This window comes from Crotalus tigris, unplaced genomic scaffold (genome assembly GCF_016545835.1).
Source record: "Crotalus tigris isolate CLP2741 ecotype Arizona unplaced genomic scaffold, ASM1654583v1 scf7180000024298.760630, whole genome shotgun sequence".
Lineage (NCBI taxonomy): Eukaryota > Metazoa > Chordata > Lepidosauria > Squamata > Viperidae > Crotalus > Crotalus tigris.
Window position 1 is genome coordinate 66,044 of NW_024100471.1, and position 21,231 is coordinate 87,274.

A 21,231-nucleotide genomic window follows, 5' to 3' on the forward strand; every position below is an offset into this window, starting at 1 on the left:
AAGAAAAGGAAGGAAGGAAGGAAGAAAAGAAAGAAAGAAAGAGAAAAAACCCTTTGGGCTCACGAGACAACGCTCTTCCTGAGAACTCAGCGCAGTCAAGTGGAAAAAAATTGCAAACCCCTCCTATTGGGGAGCCCTTTTTCCAAGCCAGCCCAGTTCCTCTGAGCATGAACAGAGTGCTGCAGGGGGCGCTAGGGCTGCTGCCACTGGGAGTGGGTGGCTCCTGGCATCCGGCTGACCTGGCTGACCTGTAAATCCGCCAGGGGCTGGAGGAGCCCGGCCTCCCTCCCGTCTCACTGCTTCTAAACTTAGACTCGGATTAGGACAGTGACGGGGCAAGGGGCCACGAGACGCAGGTGCCCTTCGCCTGGGCTCGGAGGCAGCAGCCGGCTGACTGCTCAGCTGTGTGTCCTGCCACAGGGGCCTGGGGGGTCCCCTCCTGCTCCCCCCCCATCCAGGAGATGGGGATGGGCCCAGCCCTGGCCAGGGGGCCCTCCTGGTGCCCCCAGTGAGAGTCGGGGAGGCGGCAGCATGTGGGGGCAGCCCAAGGCGGCCCTGCCGGGCTGGCTCTTCCCCCGCCTGGGGGGGGCCTGGCAGAGGGTCCAGGCCTTCTGGAGGAAGAACGGGCTGCTGACCCTCTCCATCCTCTCCGTGGTGACCGGCTGCCTGGTGGGCTTCCTGCTCCGGTTGCTGGAGCTCTCCCATCTGGTAGGTGGGGGGGGGGCTGGGCCCTTGGGGGGAGGGAGGGAGGGGGGCAGTCTGGGGTTTGGCGAGAGGAGGAGGAGGAAGAAAGCTGTGGGGTCCCTGGTGCTCTCTGAGCTTGATCACTTTCTTGCAGGCGTTTCACGACCCAACTAGGTAACATCATCAGTTGTATAAGGGAGGGGGAGGACTGTGGGGTCCCTGGTGCTCTCTGAGCTGGGTGGTCTTCTTGCAGACATTGAACGACCCAACTAGGTGATGTCATCAGGTCTTTTGCAAGGAAACCAGCTCGCTCAGAGGGCACCCAGAGCCCCTCGCCCCTTTTAGGCCATGGGCCTCCCCCAGTGTTCAGGCGGAAGTGCCCCCCCCCTGCCTAGGTCGCCCATCCCTCTCCTGCCTCCATCCCCACTCCCTGCAGCCCCTCCCCCCATCTCCAGGCAGAGGATGCAGAGCCTCAAGGCCATCCTTGGGTGGTCTGAAACATGGGGCAGATGGTCCCAGGGTGGTCAAGGGGGCACCAGGCAGCCTCACCCCTGGGCTGGGGTGGGGGCAAGACGGCAGCACCCCACAGGACCAGGGCAGAGAATAGAATAGAATAGAATAGAATAGAATAGAATAGAATAGAATAGAATAGAATAGAATAGAATAGAATAGAATATAGAATGTAGAATATATATAGAATATAGAATACAGAATATAGAAATGAATAGAATAGAATAGAATATAGAATAGACAGATTGTAGAATAGAATAGAAAGATTAGAATAGAATAGAATAGAAAGAATAGAATAGAATAGAAAGAATAGAATAAAATAGAAAGAATAGAATAGAATAGAAAGAATAGAATAAAATAGAAAGAATAGAATAGAATAGAAAGAATAGAATAGAATAAAATAGAATAGAATAGAAAGAATAAAATAGAATAAAATAGAAAGAATAGAATAAAATAGAAAGAATAGAATAGAAAGAATAAAATAGAATAAAATAGAAAGAATAGAATAAAATAGAAAGAATAGAATAGAAAGAATAGAATAGAATAAAATAGAATAGAATAGAATAGAAAGAATAAAATAGAATAGAATAGAAAGAATAGAATAAAATAGAAAGAATAGAATAGAAAGAATAGAATAAAATAGAAAGAATAGAATAGAATATAAAGAATAGAATAGAATAGAAAGAATAGAATAGAATAGAATAGAATAGAATAGAATAGAATAGAATAGAAAGAATAAAATAGAAAGAATAGAATAGAATAGAATAGAATAGAATAGAATAGAATAGAATAGAATAGGAAGGGACCTTGGAGGTCTTCTAGTCCAGCCCCCTGCTCAAGCGGGAGAAATTTATTCTGAGTTCAGCATGCGAGTCTTTCCTCTCTTCTCCAATCGGGCAGATGGACTAACATTTTTCAGACTTGAAAAACAGACTGACCACCTCAGATCAAAGCCAGCCGGGGGATTATGGGGCCAGTTTCTCTCTCGCTCTCTCTCTCTCTCTCTCTCTCTCTCTCTCCCCCCCCCTACCTCACAGGTCTGTTGTGGTGGGGGAAATAGGAGGAAGAAAAGGAAGGAGGATTAGCTATTCATTCTTCCAGATCACGCTTGTCCCGAAGGAACTTTTATTGTAGAGGCAACCGGACTTTCTGGTTTGTCTTTAGGACATTTCGATTCTCATCCGAGAAGCTTCTTCACTTCATTGCTGGGAACTGAGGAAGCTTCTTGGATGAGAAGTGAAACGTCTTAAGAGAAAAATCAGAAAGTCCGGTTGCCTTTCAAATAAGGCATCTTTGGGACGAGGATTTGGGACGTTCCCCAGCTTGAGCGGTTTATAACAAGAATAAAGGCGGGATTAAAAGAAAAAAGAAAAATCTAAAACCAGGCCGGATTGGGGCAAAGGGGCAAGAACAGCCAGTCAGAGGCTGGCAAAATGTGATACATTTCCTGCAAGAAGGATAAATCCCCCGCCCTCTCTTTGCAGCCCTCAGCGGTTTCCCCCCTCCCTTTACGTGCACAAAATGACGGGATTTCTTAGTTTAGTATTCCATGCGGACCCAATCCCTGGTTAGTTTGTGGTTGGATGCAATGTGCTTTGTGAACTCTCTAACATGGGTGAATTCAGGCCCAGTGTGTGCACCTAGCTGGTTGGGATACATGTGTATGTGGGGGGGGGTGTCTCTGCAGTGGGGGGGGGCGCTCCCGGGCATCACCTCAAAGTCTCCAGCATTTGGAATAGCCTGGTGGGCATAGGGCCCACCCCTGATCCTAAAGAGAGAGACACTCCTGTTTAGGATCGCTTTTCCAACTGCAATCTTCTGAAAAAAATCCATGCTGCTCGGCTTAGGATTTAGGGGGGGCGGGGGGGGGAGAACCCTTCTGACTTTTTACAATGCCAAAGAGGAAAAAAAAACAACTCTGAACATAAAAGTTGGCAGGTAACCAGGAAGCGACACCCTCCATGCCCGCTGCTAAAAGAGGGGTGTGATTAAAGCAGGGGTTCTCAACCTTGGCAACTTTAAGACTTGTGGACTTCAACTCCCAGAATTCCTCAGCCAGCAAAGCTGGCTGAGGAATTCTGGGAGTTGAAGTCCACAAGTCTTAAAGTTGCCAAGGTTGAGAACCCCTGGATTAAAGGAAGTTTCTTAAGGAAATTCGGGGTGGAGGGCTCTCGAGGGAGGGGTGGCCTGGGCAGCTCCCCCAACGCCAGAGAACCGGTGGCCGGGATGGGACACCAGCCCCCCACCCCTGCGTGGGCGCTTGGAAATGCACTTGAGAAGAGATATTTTCCCGTCTTTTCCAAAGTTGCTGAAAAAGTTTGGGGCTTCAGCTGCTTCTTGCTCCCTGCGGACCCCTCCCCTGACAGCCTCACCTGTTTACTTTCCACCTGCAGGAGAAGCAGTACTTTGCCTTCCCCGGAGAACTCCTGATGAGGATGTTGAAGATGCTAATTTTGCCGCTCATCACCTCCAGGTGAGTCCCGCCCCTCCTCCCCTCGGGGCAGGGCAGGTGTGGGGGGCAGGTGGATCGGAGACGCTCCTGGAGGGTTGGTGTCGCCCGGCCGGCTGGCGGGAATAATTGCTGCTTGGCGTGGAAGAACGAGCCAACTCTGCTTGGCAGCTGGGACCACAGGTCACGCAAGGGCCCCCCCCTCCCTTGGGAAGCAAAACTTTTGAATTGCAGGGCTGTGAAGTTCCTCCTGGCACAGCCGGTTTTGTTTTGCTCGGCAGCTGCAACCTGGGGGGGGGGGGAGACAGAAAGTAAACTTGGTCAGACTTTGATCTGAGGCCGGGCATCTGGAGGGCACAGGCCAAACTCTTGAAGGCCAAGGCTGCTGGCCTAAGTCTGTTTGTGACCCCTGATCTCTTGGAGGGTGGGAGGTTGGTGACCCCAACTTAGGGGGGGGAGCTGGCAGCCTTAGTCCAGTGCAGCCTTTCTCAAGCTTGTCCACTATAAGACGAGAGGACTTCACCTGGCTTCAAATAGACTTCTAGAAAACTTCAACTAAGCTCTACATAGACTTCAATTAAGCTCAACTAACATTTTCATAGACTTCTAGACTTCAGTTAAGTTCAGTTAAGTTTTACATAGACGTCAACTAACTTCAACTACTACATAGACTTCTAGACTTCAATTAAGTTCAACTAACTTCTACATAGACTTCTAGACTTCAACTAACTTCTACATAGACTTCAACTAACTTCAGCTAATCTCTATATAGACTTCTAGACTCCAATTAAGTTCAACTAACTTCTACATAGACTTCAACTAACCTCTACATAGACTTCTAGACTCCAATTAAGTTCAACTAACTTCTATATAGACTTCAACTAACCTCTACATAGATTTCTAGACTCCAATTAAGTTCAACTACTTCTACATAGACTTCAACTAACTTCAACTAACCTCTACATAGACTTCTAGACTCCAGTTCATAGACTCCAACTAACTTCAACTAACCTCTAAATAGATTTCTAGACTTCAATTAAGTTCAACTAACTTTCACATAGACTTTAACTCACTTCAACTAACTTCTACATAGACTTCTAGAAAACTTCAACTAACTTCCACACAGACTTTAACTAACCAACTAACTTCTACATATTTTACACTTCAACTAATTTCTACATATTCTAGACTTCAACTAACTTCTACATAGATTTCTAGAAAACCCCAACTAACTTCTACATGGACTTCAACTAACTTCAACTAACCTACATAGACTTCAACTAACTTCAACTAACTTCTACATAGACTTCTAGAAAACATTTTCAGCTAACGTCTACATGGACTTCAACTACCTTCAACTAGTGGTAACTTCTACATAGACTTTTAGAAAACTTCAACTATTTTCATCACAGACTTCAACTAACTTCAGCTAACTTTTACATAGACTTTAGATTTCAACTAACTTCAACTAACTTCTACATAGCTGGTTGAGGAATTCTGGGAGTTGAAGTCCGCTCGTCTTAAAGTAGCCAAGCTTGAAAACCACTGCTCTAATTCAGCCTTTGTTGTTATTTTCCAAGTTCAAAGTTTCTTCTTTTTATTTTCCCATGCCAAAATCGTGGGAATTTCTGCCTCTGTGGCGACTCGCTGCCCAATCCGCCTGTCCGGATTGAGGGCTGCCCCATCCTTACGAGAAGCCGATGGATCCTTTCCTCCAGCTCAGTGGCCAGGCATTCTCCGCCCGTCACCCGTGGGGCCACTGAGTTAGGACTCTGCTGGGGCGTTCTTTGTCTCTCCCCCTCCTCCCAACCCAAGCCAGTTTTCCCCAAATACGATGCGAGGAAAGAAGCCTGCAGAGACCACTCCAGTCTTATCCTGCCATGCCCAACCTTTGGAAACTGACCGGACCATGCCCAGACCTTTCTGATTCGGAGACACACCAGGGCAGCTGGAGGTCGTAGAGCCGGGAGGCTGAAATGGACCAGCTGCAATAAAACACACCCCACTTATTTGGGTTCGCACAACCCAGAACAAACCACCGAAGCTCCTTAAGGCCTGGGTTGGTGCCCTCCTGTTCTGCCACCTTGGTGCCCCGCATCCAGGCCCTTCCTGCCTTCGCCTATAACGCGTGAAGACAACCCAAGCATTTTTAAAAGATTTTTTTTTAAAAAAAATCCTGCTTTATTATTTTTATAAATAAGTGAAGGCGACAAACATACCTTCTGCTCCTTCCTTTTCCTATTTTCCCTACCAAAACCAACCCTGCGAGGTGGGTTGGACTGAGAAAGAGGGACTAGCCCAGCATCACCCAGCCGGCTGACACGCCTAAGGCGGGACTAGAACTCCCTGTCTCCTGGTGATTGGCTGAAAGTCACCCAGCTTGCTGTCATGCCTAAGGCGGGTACTAGAACTCCCCGTCTCCTGATGATTGGCTGAAAGTCACCCAGCTTGCTGTCATCCCAAAGGCGGGACTAGAACTCTCTGTCTCCTGATGATTGGCTGAAAGTCACCTAGCTGGCTTTCATGTCTAAGGCAGGACTAGAACTCCCCGTCTCCTGGTGATTGGCTGAAAGTCACCCAGCCGGCTGTCATGCCTAAGGCGGGACTAGAACTCCCTGTCTCCTGGTGATTGGCTGAAAGTCACCAGCCGGCTGTCATGCCTTAGGCGGGACTAGAACTCCCCATCTCCTGGTGATTGGCTGAAAGTCACCAGCCGGCTGTCATGCCTAAGGCGGGACTAGAACTCCCCATCTCCTGACGATTGGTCCAAAGTCACCCAGGCAGCTTTTTTGTGTAAGCAGGATCAGAACTCCCAGTCTCCTGGTTTCTAGCCTGGCGCCTTCTCCACTAGACCAAACTGGCTCTCTTTTGGCCTCCATCCCCACCCCAATTTGCCTCCAAGTTGCGCAATCTCCTGGGTGCAGAGCTGCCCCCTTCCCTTCGGCTCCTGGCAGGAGGGGGGGTCCTGTTCCCTCGGCGGGTCTCCCGTCTACGTGTCCATCAGGCTTGACCCCGTGCAGCTTCTTGAGGTCAGCCCAGGCCTGCCACCTGGCCTGTGGGTCCATGTGCAGGTCCTCTGAGCAGGAGGTTCCCTCCCCCCCCCCCCCGCTTACCGTCTTCCAATTAGCCACCCGGCCTGTTTTCCCCTAACGAGATCAGCCTCATTTCTGGAGATTAGTTCCAGCGGACGAAGGCGGATGACCTGAAATGACCGGGATCCGGTCTCACCCATCCAAGCTTCAAAAAAAGGGGGGGAGGGGTTCTCTCACAGGGAGACACGGGGACCCCCCCCCCGGGCTTTCTCTACGCAAGGGGATCCAGCCTGGAGCTTTTGTCTGTTTGTTTTGATTCATTTACTCCAGTCGTCTTGCCCCTCCCCCCCTTGAGACCCTTCCTGTGTCCCCTGTTCAGCACAGGGGCAGAATTGAGGTTTTTGCAGAATCACAGGGCTGGAAGGGACCCTGGAGGTCTTCTAGTCCATCCCTCAGCTCGGGCAGGAGACCCTGTGCCATTCCAGACAAACGGCGGTCCAGTCTCTTCTTAAAAACCAGAGATGCCCCCGGGGGGGGGGAGATGGAGGCAGGGGGTCTGCCAGACACGACCCAAAAAAAATCAAGAGTTGGATTGCATCACTGTGGCCACCATCTTGCCTGTTTTAACCTCGCCCTGCTTACCACTGAGACTTTACTGTTCTTAATAATAATAATAATAGTAGTAGTAGTAAAGTTGGAAGGGACCTTGGAGGTCATCTAGTCCAACCCCCTGCTCAGGCAGGAAACCCTACACCATTTCGGACAGATGGCTGTCCAGTCTCTTCTTAAAAACTTCCAGTGTTGGAGCATTCACCGCTTCTGGAGGCAGGTGGTTCCACTGGTTAATTGTTCTCACTGTCAGGAAGTTTCTCCTTAGTTCTAGGTTGCTTCTCTCCGTGATCAGTTTCCATCTGTTGCTTCTTGTCTTGCCTTCTGGCGCCTTGGAAAATAGTTTGACTGCCTCTTTTTTGGGGCAGCCCCTGAGATACTGAAACTTCCAGTGTTGGAGCGTTCACAACTTCTAGAGGCAGGTTGTTCCACTGATTAATTGTCCTCAGTGTCAGGAAGTTTCTCCTTAGTTCCAGGTTGCTTCTCTCCTTGATTAGTTTCCACCCGTTGCTTCTTGTCCTGCCTTGAGGCGCTTTGGAGAACAGCTTGACTGCTCTTCTTTGGGGCAGCCCCTGAGATACTGGAATGCTGCTATCCTGTCCCCCCTCGTCCTTCTCTTCATTAAACTAGACACACCCAATTCCAGCAACCGTTCCTTATATGTTTTAGCCTCCAGTCCCCTAATCATCTTGGTTGCTCTTCTCTGTACTCTTTCTAGAGTCTCAACCTCTTTTTTTACATCGTGGTGACCAAAACTTTCTTAGCACATAGAGGGGGGCCTCTCCCCCAGCCCAGCTGGCCTTGCTTCCACCCGCCCCCCATGCCAGTCTCTGCCCGTCTGTCTCTGCCCCCCCTGCAGCTTGATGTCCGGCTTGGCCACCATGGATTCCCGGGTCTGTGGCAAGATGGGCCTGCTGACCATCACCTACTACCTTTGGACCACCTTCATGGCCGTCAGCACCGGCATCGTGCTGGTCCTCAGCATCCACCCCGGAGCGGCTGCCCAGAAGGAGGAGCACTCGGTGGGCAAAATGGTGCTCAGCTCGGCCGACGCTCTGCTGGACCTCATCAGGTAACCGCCCCCGGCCGGCCCTTCCTCGGCCCTGGGCGGTGGCGGGTTCAAGGCAGCGCTTCTTCAGCTTTGGACGGGGGTCACCTGGCAGCGCCCCAGGGGCATCGTGGAGGGAGGGCAGCGGCCCCGGGTGAGGCTGCGGTTTGACCCGGTGGCTCCTGGCCGAAGGATTTATCCATGGTTCTCGGCTACGGGGGCTGGCAGGTGCAGAGGCCGGAGGCTGGAGACCGGTGGCCGAAGAGAAGGTGTCCTCCCTTATGGAACGGCTCCAGCCGGTTGGGCATAATCCAGAGGCCTGCTCAAAAAATTATGTAGAAAGTCATAATTTTCCCTTGCTGGGGGCCGAGATAAAGAACAGAAGGGAAAGAAAGAAAGAAAGAAAGAAAGAAAGAAAGAAAGAAAGAAAGAAAGAAAGAAAGAAAGAAAGAAAGAAAGAAAGAAAGAAAGAAGAAAGAAAGGGAAGGGAAGGGAAAGGAAAGGAAGGAAGGAAGGAAGAAAGGAAGGAAGGAAGGAAGGAAGGAAGGAAGGAAGGAAGGAAGGAAGGAAGGAAGAAAGAAAGAAAGAAAGAAAGAGGAGGAAGGAAGGAAAAGAAAGGGAGAAAGGGAGGGAGGGAGAGACAGAAAAAAGAAAGAAGAGGGAGGAAGGAAGGAAGGAAGGAAGGAAGGAAGGAAGGAAGGAAGGAGGGAGGGAGGGAGAGAGGGAAGGAAGGAAGGAAGGAAGGGTGAAAGGTTAACAGTGGTAAGGGTCTTCTACTGGGGTCCCCCACTTTTAGAGAAGTGAGTGTCTGATCTCTTGAAAGGGTTGAGAAGCCAGGCTGAGCCTCTCACGGCTGGGCGGGGGGCAAATGGGGTCTTCTTCAGAGGGATCTTCAGTTGGGGCTCAGATTTGCTTTAACCTCAAAGCAGGGGGCTCTGTGTTGAGGCTCACCCCCGTCCCCCCCCCCTTGAAAGAAAGAGCCTGGCCCAATTGTCCCACGGCGGTGAGGAGATTCAGGCAATTCAACTGAGTATAAAGCTTTATTGCAAGCTGCAGCTCGCTACAAGAATCTGATCTACTAACGGTCGAGGGAAATGGGCCCTCAAGCGTCTGTGGAGATTCTCAGACCTGCAGGTCAGGGTTGCCCCAAAGATGCTTTTTCAGGAGGCAGCTGGGCTTCTTTGAAGAGGTTTCGCTTCTCACCCAAGAAGCTTCTTCAGCTCTGACTGGATGGTGGGGAAGGGAAGGATTTATACTCCTTGCAGACAGCTGGTCATTTGCATTTTTTTAAGAGAGTGGTTGAGGCCACCCGGAGGTTTTGTCTGTGTCCTCAGAGGTGCTTTTTTCCCATGAGGCAACTGGACTTTCTTTGTTTTTCTTTGAAGACGTTTCGCTTCTCATCCCAGAAGCTTCTTCAGTTCTGAGTGGATGGTGGGAAATGGAAGGATTTTTTTTTGTATTATATTTTTTATTAATTTTTTACACAAGCATAAGTCACTCAATAATTGGTGAACAGTGTGTTGTCTGGGTTACATTTGCAAAAACACTCCTTAACAATTGATTTCTATAGTCTGTATTCCATATATTAATTTTGCTTGATTTCCTCTTTCCCCGAAACATCCTTTTTTTGCAAACATTGAGTTAATACAATTCTTATTGTTTTAATAAATGACAATTTAGTCTATATTTTTTCCAATGTTCCTAAAAAATAATCGTCATATTAATAACATTTCTTGGGAAATGGAAGGATTTACAGTCCTTGCAGACCGCTGGTCATTTGCCTCCTTTTAGAGAGCTGTTGAGGCCACCTGGAGTGTTTTTTATGTCCTCACCTGAATAGTGCAAATGGGTGTGTGAAGAGACACAGAGCAGAATACATCCTGGAACCAAGAAAGCTCCACTCCCATTTGCACCACTCAGCTGACCCTGAGGATACAGAGATAAACCTCCAAGCAGCCTCAATGACTCTCTAGAGCAGCGGTTCTCAACCTGTGGGTCGGGACCCCATTTGGGGTCGAACGACCATTTCACGGGGTTGCCAAACAATGCAGTCAGCCATTTTTCCCCCCTTTTCCTCAGCTGTGCTCCTCCCTTTTATTCTATTGGCTTTTGAAAGCCAATAGAATAGACTCTCTTGAATAGAGTCTAATTCTATTGGCTTTCAAAAGCCAATAGGAATTGTCCAGGCTGTCTCTGCCCTGCTGAGCCGCCAAAAGTCCCATTCTGCAAACGGTGCTGCACCAGTTGAGTAGTCCTCGACTTACGACCGGTTGAGTAGTCCTCGACTTATGACCGGTTGGGTGTCGCGGCATTAAAAAGGTTGAGAACCACTGCTCCAAAAGGAAGCAAATGACCAGCTGTCTGCAAGGAGTGTCAATCCTTCCCTTCCCCACCATTCGGTCAGAGCCGAAGAAGCTTCTGGAATGAGAAGCGAAACGTCTTCAAAGAAAAACAAGAAAGTCCAAAAAAACCTTTGGGAAAAGGCATTCAAGGTGGGCTAGAAGTAGAACTCTTGTGGGCATGAAGAGACTCAAGACTAATGGCATGTTTGACACACACACACACACACACACACACACACACACCCGTCCTCGGGCTCAGCCTGGCCACCTGCTACACCCACTCCTCTCTGTCTTGCTTCCTGCAGAAATATGTTTCCTTCCAACCTGGTGGAGGCTTCCTTCCAGCAGGTGAGCTCCCGGCCCAGGCCGGCCTCTTTTCGCTCTGGGGTCTCAATGGCTGTTCCCTGGGATTTGGGGAGGGGGCTTTTTGAGGGGGGGGGAAAGGATATTGCGACTTGACCCACCCCCACCCCCACTCACCCGTGGAATTTGTACAGCCGCTTTGGGCTTGTTCGAGCTTCCCGCCACAATGAGAGTCAGACCACACCCGGGGGGGGGAGCCAATCGCCTATAGGGTCCTGGATCGAGAGGGGGCCCTCAGAGGTCATCGAGTCCACCTCCCATCTCAGTGCAGGAATCCGACCTCTTTCTGGCAGGTGCCTCTGGCGGGTATGTTTGATATGATACGTTTAAACCAGGGGTAGGTAACCTTGGCTCTGATGACGCGTGGACTTCAACTCCCAGAATTCCTGAGTCACCATGGGGGAACTATGGCCCCCTCATGACTCGTGGACTTCAACTTCCAGAATTCCTGAGCCAGCATGGCTCAGCTTGGAAACTCCATTTCTCCTCAGAAACGCTGGCTGAGGAATTCTGGGAGTTGAAGTCCACTTGTCATAAAAGAACCCAGGTTGCCTACCCCTGATGGTCTGTCTGTCTGTCTGTCTGTCTGTCTGTCTGTCTATCTATCTATCTATCTATCTATCATCTAGCCCAGGGGTAGACAACCTTGGCTCTTTTATGACTGGTGGACTTCAACTCCCAGAATTCCTGAGCCAGCCTGGCTCAGCTTGGAAACCTCTCCCTTTCCCCTCAGCATGGCTGGCCCAGGAATTCTGGGAGTTGAAGTCCACCAGTCATAAAAGAGCCAAGGCTGCCTACTCCTGTTCTAGGGGATTCTGGGAGTTGAAGTCCACGAGTCATGAGAGGGCCATAGTTCCCCCATGCTGGCTCAGGAATTGTGGGAGTTGAAGTCCACGAGTCATGAAGGGGCCATAGTTTCCCCATGCTGGCTGAGGAATTCTGGGAGTTGAAGTCCCCGAGTCATAAAAGAGCCAAGGTTGCCTACCCCTGGTTTAAACCTATGAGGGGAGCCTGCCAACCCCTCCCTCCTCCCCCTCTCTCTTCTTCATCAGCAGCCCCAGTGAAGGGCTGGTGCCAGAATCGGTGTGGAGAGCGAGGGAGGAAGAGGGTGGCCTGGACCCCTTTGCAGCCCCCCCCCCGATGCCTTTACTCCTAACGCTGCAAGCCTAAAAGAGGATGTCCAGCCCAAAAGGCCTGCCAATCTCCCCGCTTGCTTCACTTCCAGTACCGGACTGTCATGGTCCCCGTGGTGAAATCCCCCGGGATCCCGAATAAGGCCAGCACGTCCTTCAGCTTCATTTACTTGGTGCCCGATCCGGGGAACCCAGAGATCCAGCGTCCGGTCCTGCTGGAGATCACGCCCTCGCCGGAAATGATCTACCAAGCCCTTCCTGGCAGCAACAACGAAATGAACGTCTTGGGCATCGTCCTCTTCTCGGCCACGGTCGGTACGTGGTCACTGCTGGGGGGGGGCAGGGCAGGCCCCCCCGACTCTGGGGTCCCTGGGGGCGGGAATGGGGGATGCCCCTTTTCTGCCCCCCTCCCCCAAAGAAGCACCATGAAAACTCCAGGCCAGAGTTGCCAGTTGATCCAAACGATCCTCAATCCATCGGAATAGATTGGGAAGGGACCTTGGAGGTCATCTAGTCCCACCCCTGCTCAACCAGGAGTCCCCAACACCCGTGGACCGGTACCGAGCCGCAGCATGCCAGCAACACAAACAAGCAAAGTCCCATCCACGGGATGCAGGCAACACACAAAAGCACACGGCCTCCGGTCCGCGGAAAAACTTATCTCCATGGAACCCCTCCCTGGTATCCAAAAGGTTGGGGACCTCTGCCCTAGACCACTCCGGACAAATGACCGTCCAGTGTCTTCTTTAAAACCTCCAGTAATGGAGCACCCACAATTTCTGGTTGCAGGCTGTTCCACTGGTTAATTGTCCTCACTGTCAGGAAGTTTCTCCTGAATTCCAGGTTGCTTCTCTCCTTGATTGGTTTCCGTCCATCATTTCCTGTCCTGCCTTCAGGTGCTTTGGAGAATAGGTTGAACCCTTCCCCCCTTCTTCTTTGGGGCAGCCCCTCAAATATTGGAACTCTGCTATCATGTCCCCCCCTAGTCTTTCTTTTCTCTGGACTGGCCATTCCCGAATCCTGTAGCCATTTTTTGTATATTTTTGCCTCCAGGCCTTTAATCATCTTAGTTGCTCTTCTCTGCACTTTTTCTAGACTCTCAACATCTTTTTTTTTTTTAATATTGGGGTGAACAGAACTGGAGGCAGGTATTCCAAGTGTGGCCTTACCAAGGGGTTATAAAGCGGTATCAACACGTCACGTGACCTTGATTCTCTCCCCCTGTTAATGCAGCCGAGGGTTGTGTCTTAATCCTGAATGCAGGAAACACCCTGAGGATCCCTGGAACCAAGACTTGCCTACATTGGTCAATCCATAAGAAAAGATGCCAGCACAGGACAGAAAAACAGAGTTGGAAGGGACCTTGGAGGTCTTCTAGTCTGACCCCCTGTCTCCTCCGAGCCTGGAGGTCACATCCTAGAACAGTGTTTCCCAAACTTGACAATTTTAAGGCATGTGGACTTCAACTCCCAGAATTCCACAGCCAGCGTTGCTGGCTGTGGAATTCTGGGAGTTGAAGTCCTCATGCCTTAAAATTGTCAAGTTTGGGAAACACTGTCCTAGAACAGTGATGGCAATCCTTTTAGAGACCAAAAACTGGCCCTGCCTCCGCTCCATCCCCTGCCCTGCCCCTGCCACGCCCCCACCCCGTCCCCCACCCCGCCTGCCTGCAGGGCCACTCACCACCTCCAGGGCCCGCCACAAATTGCCCAGGCAGCCCAGCAGCGCCATGGTGGCCACGCCTTCTTCCCGCGCCCCACAGCATCAACTGTGCGGGGTGTGGCGTGAGGGCAGAGTCTTGTCTACACTGCCTGGCTGCCATGTCCTTGGCTGCGCTGCTCCGCGTGGGCCACTCTCGGGGGCGACTCTCCTCCAGGGGGGCTGCTGGTGAGGAGGGGGTCGTGGGGGAGGCGAGGCTGGGGCAACAGCACGGGTGCCCACAGAGAGGGGTCCGAGTGCCTCCTCTGGCACGCGTGCCATAGGTTCACCACCACTGTCCTAGAAGCTGTGCTGGTGGGGATTATGGGTGCTGAGGTGCAACGTTCCTTGAGGCCAGAGGGTTTGGCAGGAAGGTTGAGGCAGATGTCCCTAAGGGAGGCCGTTTTCAGGTCACGGCAAAATCGTGTGCCTTGCGTGGGTGGCTCTTAAGGACGGAGGCAAGGGTCCTTTGCGTGGTGTTCGTCTCTGCAAGACTGGTGGCTTTTTCGTGGGTGGGACGGTGGAAGGGAATTGCCTTTTCTTCCTTCCGGCCCGGTTTCCCTCTTCTCTGTTGAGCAACAGCTGGGGGATCCTCCTGGTGGTCCCCCCTCCGTAATGAGAACCTGACCCTGCTTCTCCTTCCAGGCCTCCTCCTGGGGAAGATGGGGGAGCGTGGGGCCCCCCTGGTTAACGTGTGCCAGTGCCTGAACGAGGCTGTGATGAAGATCGTGGCCATGGCGACGTGGTAAGCCCAAGCCCCCCAGGCCGAGCGGCGTTTGCCCCCTGCCCTCAAACTGGCAGCCAGCTTGAGAGTCCACCCTGCCGGCCTTTCCAGGCTCCCCAGCCCCCCTGGTCACGATAGGGAGTGTCAGCCACAGACCTGAAAGTGGGGAGAAGGCCTGGGGGAGCCCCTTTGATCGGGGGCTACGAGGTCAGCCTGCGGAAGCCGTCCACTCCTTCTGCAGCGTCAGTCCTTGTTAGAGCTGGTGCCCAGGTGTAAATGCTGGCGCACCTGCCAGGAAGGCTGGCACACTGAGGTGGTGAGTGGAAGTAAAACAGCGGACATATCCCTGGGGTCAATGGTTTTGCCCGGAGAAATTCCCGGGGAGTTCTCGTTCCCACCCTCTCTTCCGATGCCCGGCTGTGCAACCTTCAGGGCAGGAAGAGATATCATCTTACCTCTCAGAAGATCCAGAAAAGGAAGAGGGGGAGGAGAGGGACAGAAGGAGAGGGAGGAGGAGGAGGGGGAGAAGAGAGAGGAGAGGGACAGGAGGAGGAGGAGAGGGAGGTGGAGGAGAGGGACAGGAGAGGGAGGAGAAGATGAGGGGGAGGGAGAGGGAGGAGGAGGAGGAGAGGGACAGGAGGAGAGGGAGGAGAGAGACAAGAGAGAAGGAGGAGAAGAAGGAGAGGGGAGGAGAGGAAGGTGGAGGAGAGGGACAGGAGGAGGAAGAGGGACAGGAGAGGGAGGAGAAGATGAGAGGGGAGGAGAGGGAGAGGGACAGAAGGAGAGGGAGGAGAGGGACAGGAGGAGAAGGATAGGGGAGGAGAGGGAGGAGGAGAAGAGGGACAGGAGAGGGAGGAGAAGATGAGGGAATGAGAGGGAGGAGGAGAAGGAGAGCGACAGGAGGAGAGGGAGGAGAGAGACAAGAGGAGAAGGAAAAGGGAGGAGAGGGAGGTGGAGGAGAGGGACAGGAGAAGGAGAAGATGAGGGGGAAGGAGAGGAAGGAGGAGAAGGAGAGCGACAGGAGGAGAGGGAGGAGAGAGACAAGAGGAGAAGGAGGGGAGGAGAGGGAGGAGGAGAGGGAGAGGGACAGGAGGAGAGGGAGGAGAGGGACAGGAGAAGGAGAGGGGAGGAGAGGGAGAGGGACAGGAGGAGAAGGAGAGGGGAAGAGAGGGGAAGAGATGGAGGAGGAGAGGGACAGGAAAGGGAGGAGAAGATGAGGGAGGAGAGGGACAGGAGGAGGAGAGGGAGAGGGACAGGAGTAGAAGGAGAGGGGAAGAGAGGGGAAGAGATGGAGGAGGAGAGGGACAGGAAAGGGAGGAGAAGATGAGGGAGGAGAGGGACAGGAGGAGGAGAGCGAAGGGAAGGGAAGGGAAGGGAAGGGAAGGGAAGGAGGAGGTTTTCATGGCTGTTAGTCAGGGGTGCTGGTGGGGCCAAGGAGCCCACGGGGCTCTGAACAGTCAGGAGGAATGTACCAGGGTGGGGGCAAATCATTTGCAGAACCTCCTGAGACCATTTGGGGGATCAGCCTTGTCCTTGGGGTCCCAGCTTGGCCACCGTGGAGGAGGAGGAGAAGCAGAAGCTGCTCTGAGATCCTTTGGCCACCAGATCATCCGGTGTCCTGGGCCTCAGGGGATCAGCCCACTTTCTCCCTCCTGGGACACCTGCCTGCCTGCCTCCCAACCCAGCCCCTCTGCCTCTGACCTCCCCCTGGGGATCCAGCCTCCCCTCCCACCCATCCCACTTGGGGCAGATCAGAGGGGCTCCCCCTCCTGACAGGCCCCCCGCCCTGGGCCGATTCCGCTGCCTCCCCATGCAGGTACTTCCCTTTTGGGATCGTCTTCTTGATCGCCGGGAAGATCCTGGAGATGGAAAACCCGGCGCTGACTGGCAAGAAACTGGGCCTCTACGCCATGACGGTGGTGACCGGGCTGGCCATCCATGCCCTTTTCTTCCTGCCCCTCCTGTTCCTCATCTTGACCCGGAAAAACCCCTTCCCCTTCATCCGGGGAATCCTCCAAGCCCTGCTCATCGCCCTGGCCACTTCCTCCAGGTACGAAGCCCGGCAGGGGCAGCCAGCCGGGGGGGGGGGTCGAACGGGCTACGAGGGTGCCTCTGGTGTCCTCTGCTTCCCACAGGGCACGGCGGGCACAAGGCTGCCTGCTTGAAGGAGCCACCGGCCCAGGAAGCATCCGACATCTCCAAGGGCAGCAAATGGAGAGATCTGGCGTGATGCTTGTTCATCGCTCTGTCAGTCATTCAGTGAAGCTCCCCTGTCCAGAGGCAGTTTACCTGCCAAAGCCAGATCCCGAGGGCAAATGAAGGGAGACCCACCAAGCTCTTGTCCGAGGGCAGCGGTTCTGGGAGTATCTCCATAACACATCAAGATGAGGAGGAAGCTGGCTGGGTGCCGTTGGTCTCCTCCAGGGAAGCTCCCTGTACAGTCGTTGGAAGGGACCTTGGAGGTGTTCTAGTCCAACCCCGTGATCAAGCAAGAGACCCTCTACCCAGTTTTCCCAAATGGTTGTCCAGTCCTTCTTAAAAGCCTCCAATGTTGGAGCACCCACAAATTCTGGAGGCAACTTCCGTTCCACTGATTACTTGTTCTCACTGTCAGGAAGTTTCTCCTTCATTCCAGGTTGCTTCTCTCCTTGATTGGTTTCCATCCGTTGCTTCTTGCTGTACCTGCAGGTGCTTTGGAGGATAGGTTGACCCACCCCTCTTCTTTGGGGCAGCCCCTCAAACATTGGAATCCCGCTATCATGTCACCCTAGTCCTTCTTTTCATTAAGCTAGACATTGGTCCTTCCAACCCCTTGAAGCTCTTGCAGAGGAGTTTCAAGCGGGGGTGAGGGGGGTGTGTGTGTGTGTGGGAGGGTAACTTTTGGCTTTCCACTTCATGCCAGGGGACCTCCCCACAGTTTGTTCCCGCATCTTCAAGGCATGTGAACATCCTAGGACGCATCAGGATTTGGTATCTTGAGGATGGAGGGTGGATACACACAGAGATTTTCTGAGCCGCCTTGTGTTGATGACACTGCCTCTTCTCCTCCCTGGTTGTTTCTGTTGTGCGCCTCCCCCCCCTACCCACTCTCTCAGTGCTGGGGGAGTGGGCTTCCTCTAATAAGCAGCCCCCCCTCTTTCCCAGCTCAGCCACGCTGCCCATCACCCTGCGGTGTCTTCTGGAGAACAACCGGATCGACAAACGGATCGTCCGCTTCATCCTCCCGGTCGGAGCCACGATCAACATGGACGGGACGGCGCTCTACGAGGCAGTGGCCGCCATCTTCATCGCCCAGGTGAACGAGTACGACCTCGACCTGGGACAGCTCATCACTATCAGGTAAGGATTGGAGTCTCCTCCGCCCAGTAGCCAGCTCGACCCTTTGGCGGTTCAGCCGCCGCCGCCATGTTTAGCTGCGGTCAGTCATTGTGGCCGTGTCCGAACCAGGGTCCTCCAGCTTCACTTAAAGGGGCTAGGTGAAGAAGATTGGCTGGCCAGGTTCCCACTGCATGTTGGACATTGTGAGCTAAAGTGGAGAGGGGATCTCTCAGGAACAACAACCAGAACAACTCCGAGAACGGAAAATGTCTTTATTGTTGATCGCCTCTATTACAAGAATCTCTCCAGATTGCCCACCTTTCCTTGGGAAACAGCGGATGCAGCCCTAAGGATTGGGTCTCAAATGTTTCCTCTTCCTCCTCTTCCGAACGGGCGCCAAGCTGGGGTGTCTTTCTACTCCCACTATCAGAACCATGTTACCAACTTAACAACTGCGGTGATTCTGCTGCAATGCCACCTTCAGCCATTTGTACCCCATCCGCAAACACCGCTGACGGCCACTGTGTCTGGTTACCCAGGCTTAGTTCAGATAATGTGATTTGATGTAAATCGGGGTCCCCATAGATACTGTTTAGGGGTGAAGATGCTGGCAGGCTTAACTGGGAGAAGAAGAGAGAAGACCCCTTCCCCCCCAGGGCTAACCAGAAACATAGCGGGGGGGTCTTTGGGGTGATGGTGTGGCTTGGCTGACTGCCTAGGCCAGGGGTCTTCAGCGTGTCTGGCTGAGGAATTCTGGGAGTTGAAGTCCACAAGTCATCAAAGGGCCAAGTTTGAAGACCCCTGGCCTAAGAGAAGGCTTTCCTTGGCTGGGCTTTGAGGCAGGGGTCCGAGCAGGGGTGCTGGGGGGCTGCCCCTGGCACGGCTGCCCTCTGCTTTCTCTCCACCCCCCACAGCATCACTGCCACGGCCGCCAGCATCGGGGCTGCCGGGATCCCCCAGTCAGGCCTGGTCACCATGGTCATCGTGCTCACCTCCGTCGGCCTCCCCACTGAGGACATCACACTGATCATCGCCATTGACTGGGCCCTGTGAGTCTCCCCCCCTCCCCTTCCGGTTGCTCATCTCGGACAGACCCCCCTGGGTGGAAGGACAAGGGATGTGCGCGCTCTCTGAGCCGGGCGTCGGCTCACAGGCGTTTCGTGACCCAACTAGGTAACGTCATCAGTGTAAATGGATAGGAGAGCCCACACTGGGGATGTCCAGCAGTTGTTGGGCGATGAAACGTCTGCAAGTAAAAGAACCAAGAATGTTCTCTTTTTTTCTTCTTTCTTTCTTTCTTTCTTTCTTTCTTTCTTTCTTTCTTTCTTTCTTTCTTCTTTCTCTTTCTCTCTTTCTTCTTTCTCTTTCTTCTCTCTTCTTTCTTTCTACTCTTCTTCCTTTCTTCCTTCCTTTCCTCCTTTCTCCTTTCTTATTCCTCTTTCTTTTCTTTCTTCTTTCTTTCTTCCTTTCTTTTTTCTTTTTCTTTCTTTCTTTCTTTCTTTCTTTCTTTCTATTTCTTTCTTTTCTCCTTTTTTCCCTTTCTTCTTTTTCTTCCTTCCCTCGTTCCTTTCTTTGTTTCTTTTTTCTTTTTCTTTCTTTCTTCCCTTCCTTCTCTCTTCTTTCTTTCTTTCTTTCTTTCTTGCTATTTCTTTCTTTTCTCCTTTTTTCCCTTTCTTCTTTTTCTTCCTTCCCTCTTTCCTTCGTTCTTTTCTTTGTTTCTTTTTTCTTTTTCTTACTTTCTTTCGTCTCTTCCTTCCTTCTCTTCTTTCTTTCTTTCTCTATTTCTTTCTTTCTTTTTCTCCTTTTTCTCTTCTTTTTCTTCCTTCCTTCCTTCCTTCCTTCGTTCGTTCCTTCCTTCCTGTTTTCTTTCTTTCCCCCCATTCTGCATTTATTTATCTACTTACTTACGTATTTATTTATTTATTGAGTGTATTTGCTGCCCATCTCCTAACAAAAGACTCTGGGTGGCTTCCAGCATGTGCGTCCAAGGTGTCCACAAGCTATGGTTTAAAAAAACACAAGAGGGCAGCCATGAGCGTGTGAATGAAGCTCTGGCTGGTTTTTCTGGGCCATCTTGATTGATTGATTTTTTTTCTGGACCATCCCTCTGAGCTCAGCTGATGCCCAGCCTGGCAGGAACCAGCATTGGAGCCTCTGGGAGAACATCCCGAGAGGATGTGGGAACTCCAGATGTTCCCTCAAGGAGTCCTTGTGTGAAAGGGACCCTTTGGGATCAGTTCTCTGCCTGCTGGGATCCCCTGCGAGGGAGGGATCCCCCACTGACGTCTCTGCACTTCCCTCCCCAGGGACCGCTTGCGCACCATGACCAACGTCCTGGGTGACGCGCTGGCCGCGGGAATCATAGCTCACATCTTCCGGAAGGAGTTCGCCCCGAAGGTAACCCCAAAAACGCACGAGAGCAGAAGCTCCCGGAACCCTGAGGGAGGCTGCTGGTTTCCATTCACATTCTCCTTTCTCTCCCCCTCCAAAGGATTCTGTGAACGAGGGGCTGGTCTGGGCCGAGACTGCCTCTCCTCCTCCTCAGGACCCCGTGGGGCAGGCGATGGAGGAGGCCCCGCCTGGACAGAACGGTCACTGCATCTGTGAGGTGTGAAGGCCGCAGTTTCCGCCATCACCACCCCCCGCGACAACATCCAGGGGGCCGGTGCCATGGACTCTCCGGGACCCCCACGCAGGAGCCCCGAAAAGGAAGAGCGAGGAAAGACACCCACCCACCCATCCCTGGCTCCACTCAGCCTGATCCTCTCTGGAAATCCCTTTCCAGGGGTTCTCAACCTTGGCAACTTTAAGACTTGTGGTCTTCAACTCCCAGAATTCCTCAGCCAGCAAAGCTGGCTGAGGAATTCTGGGAATTGAAGTCCACAAGTCTTAAAGTTGCCAAGGTTGAGAACCCCTGCTTTAGGGGAAGCCAAGATCAGGGGCCACCAGACAATGGGGAGGGATTCAAATAGGTGAACAACCGGTTCTCTGTGTGCACGCCCTTTCTGGAAGTCCGTTCTGGGCCTGGGCAGTGCGAACCGGCTGAATCCCACCGCTGCCACCAGAAGAAGCTTCTCTGAGGTTGCCGGGACTTTCTGAAAATTGAATATTGCATTTGGACTGCTGCCGGCTCCCTTTTTAATTTTTTTTATTTTAAAAAAAGCAAAACTTTTTATCTTTGTATTTATCCCAGAGGCGCCTTCTAACAGGCCAACTAAGTTTCTGGTTCTAAAAGCTAGAAGTATCTTTTCTGAGCAGGGGAGGAGGTGACTCAAAAGAGGACGTATCTTTGCCAGCAGGCCGGGACCCTTTGGGGGGGTC

General features: G+C 52.2%; 1 protein-coding gene across 1 annotated transcript; it reads left to right on the forward strand.

The window, feature by feature from the left end:
• Positions 1–20,717, forward strand: LOC120299523 (excitatory amino acid transporter 5-like). The gene is made up of 11 exons (XM_039324413.1): positions 1–708; positions 3,588–3,667; positions 8,144–8,356; positions 10,980–11,022; positions 12,263–12,485; positions 14,514–14,613; positions 16,409–16,642; positions 17,737–17,931; positions 18,825–18,959; positions 20,217–20,307; positions 20,402–20,717. The coding sequence occupies exons 1-11, from the start codon at positions 532–534 to the stop codon at positions 20,522–20,524; spliced, it is 1,614 nt and encodes a 537-aa protein (XP_039180347.1). The 5' UTR covers positions 1–531; the 3' UTR covers positions 20,525–20,717.
• Positions 20,718–21,231: the final 514 nt, after the last annotated feature.

What these genes read in the sequence shown, in the direction of transcription:
- LOC120299523 (XM_039324413.1), top strand. Translation starts at nt 532, where the DNA reads ATGTGGGGGCAGCCCAAGGCGGCCCTGCCGGGCTGGCTCTTCCCCCGC. An exon ending in TTGCCGCTCATCACCTCCAG is followed by an intron (nt 3,668 to 8,143) that starts GTGAGTCCCGCC and finishes CCCCCCCTGCAG; the next exon opens with CTTGATGTCCGGCTTGGCCA. An exon ending in GCTCTGCTGGACCTCATCAG is followed by an intron (nt 8,357 to 10,979) that starts GTAACCGCCCCC and finishes TGCTTCCTGCAG; the next exon opens with AAATATGTTTCCTTCCAACC.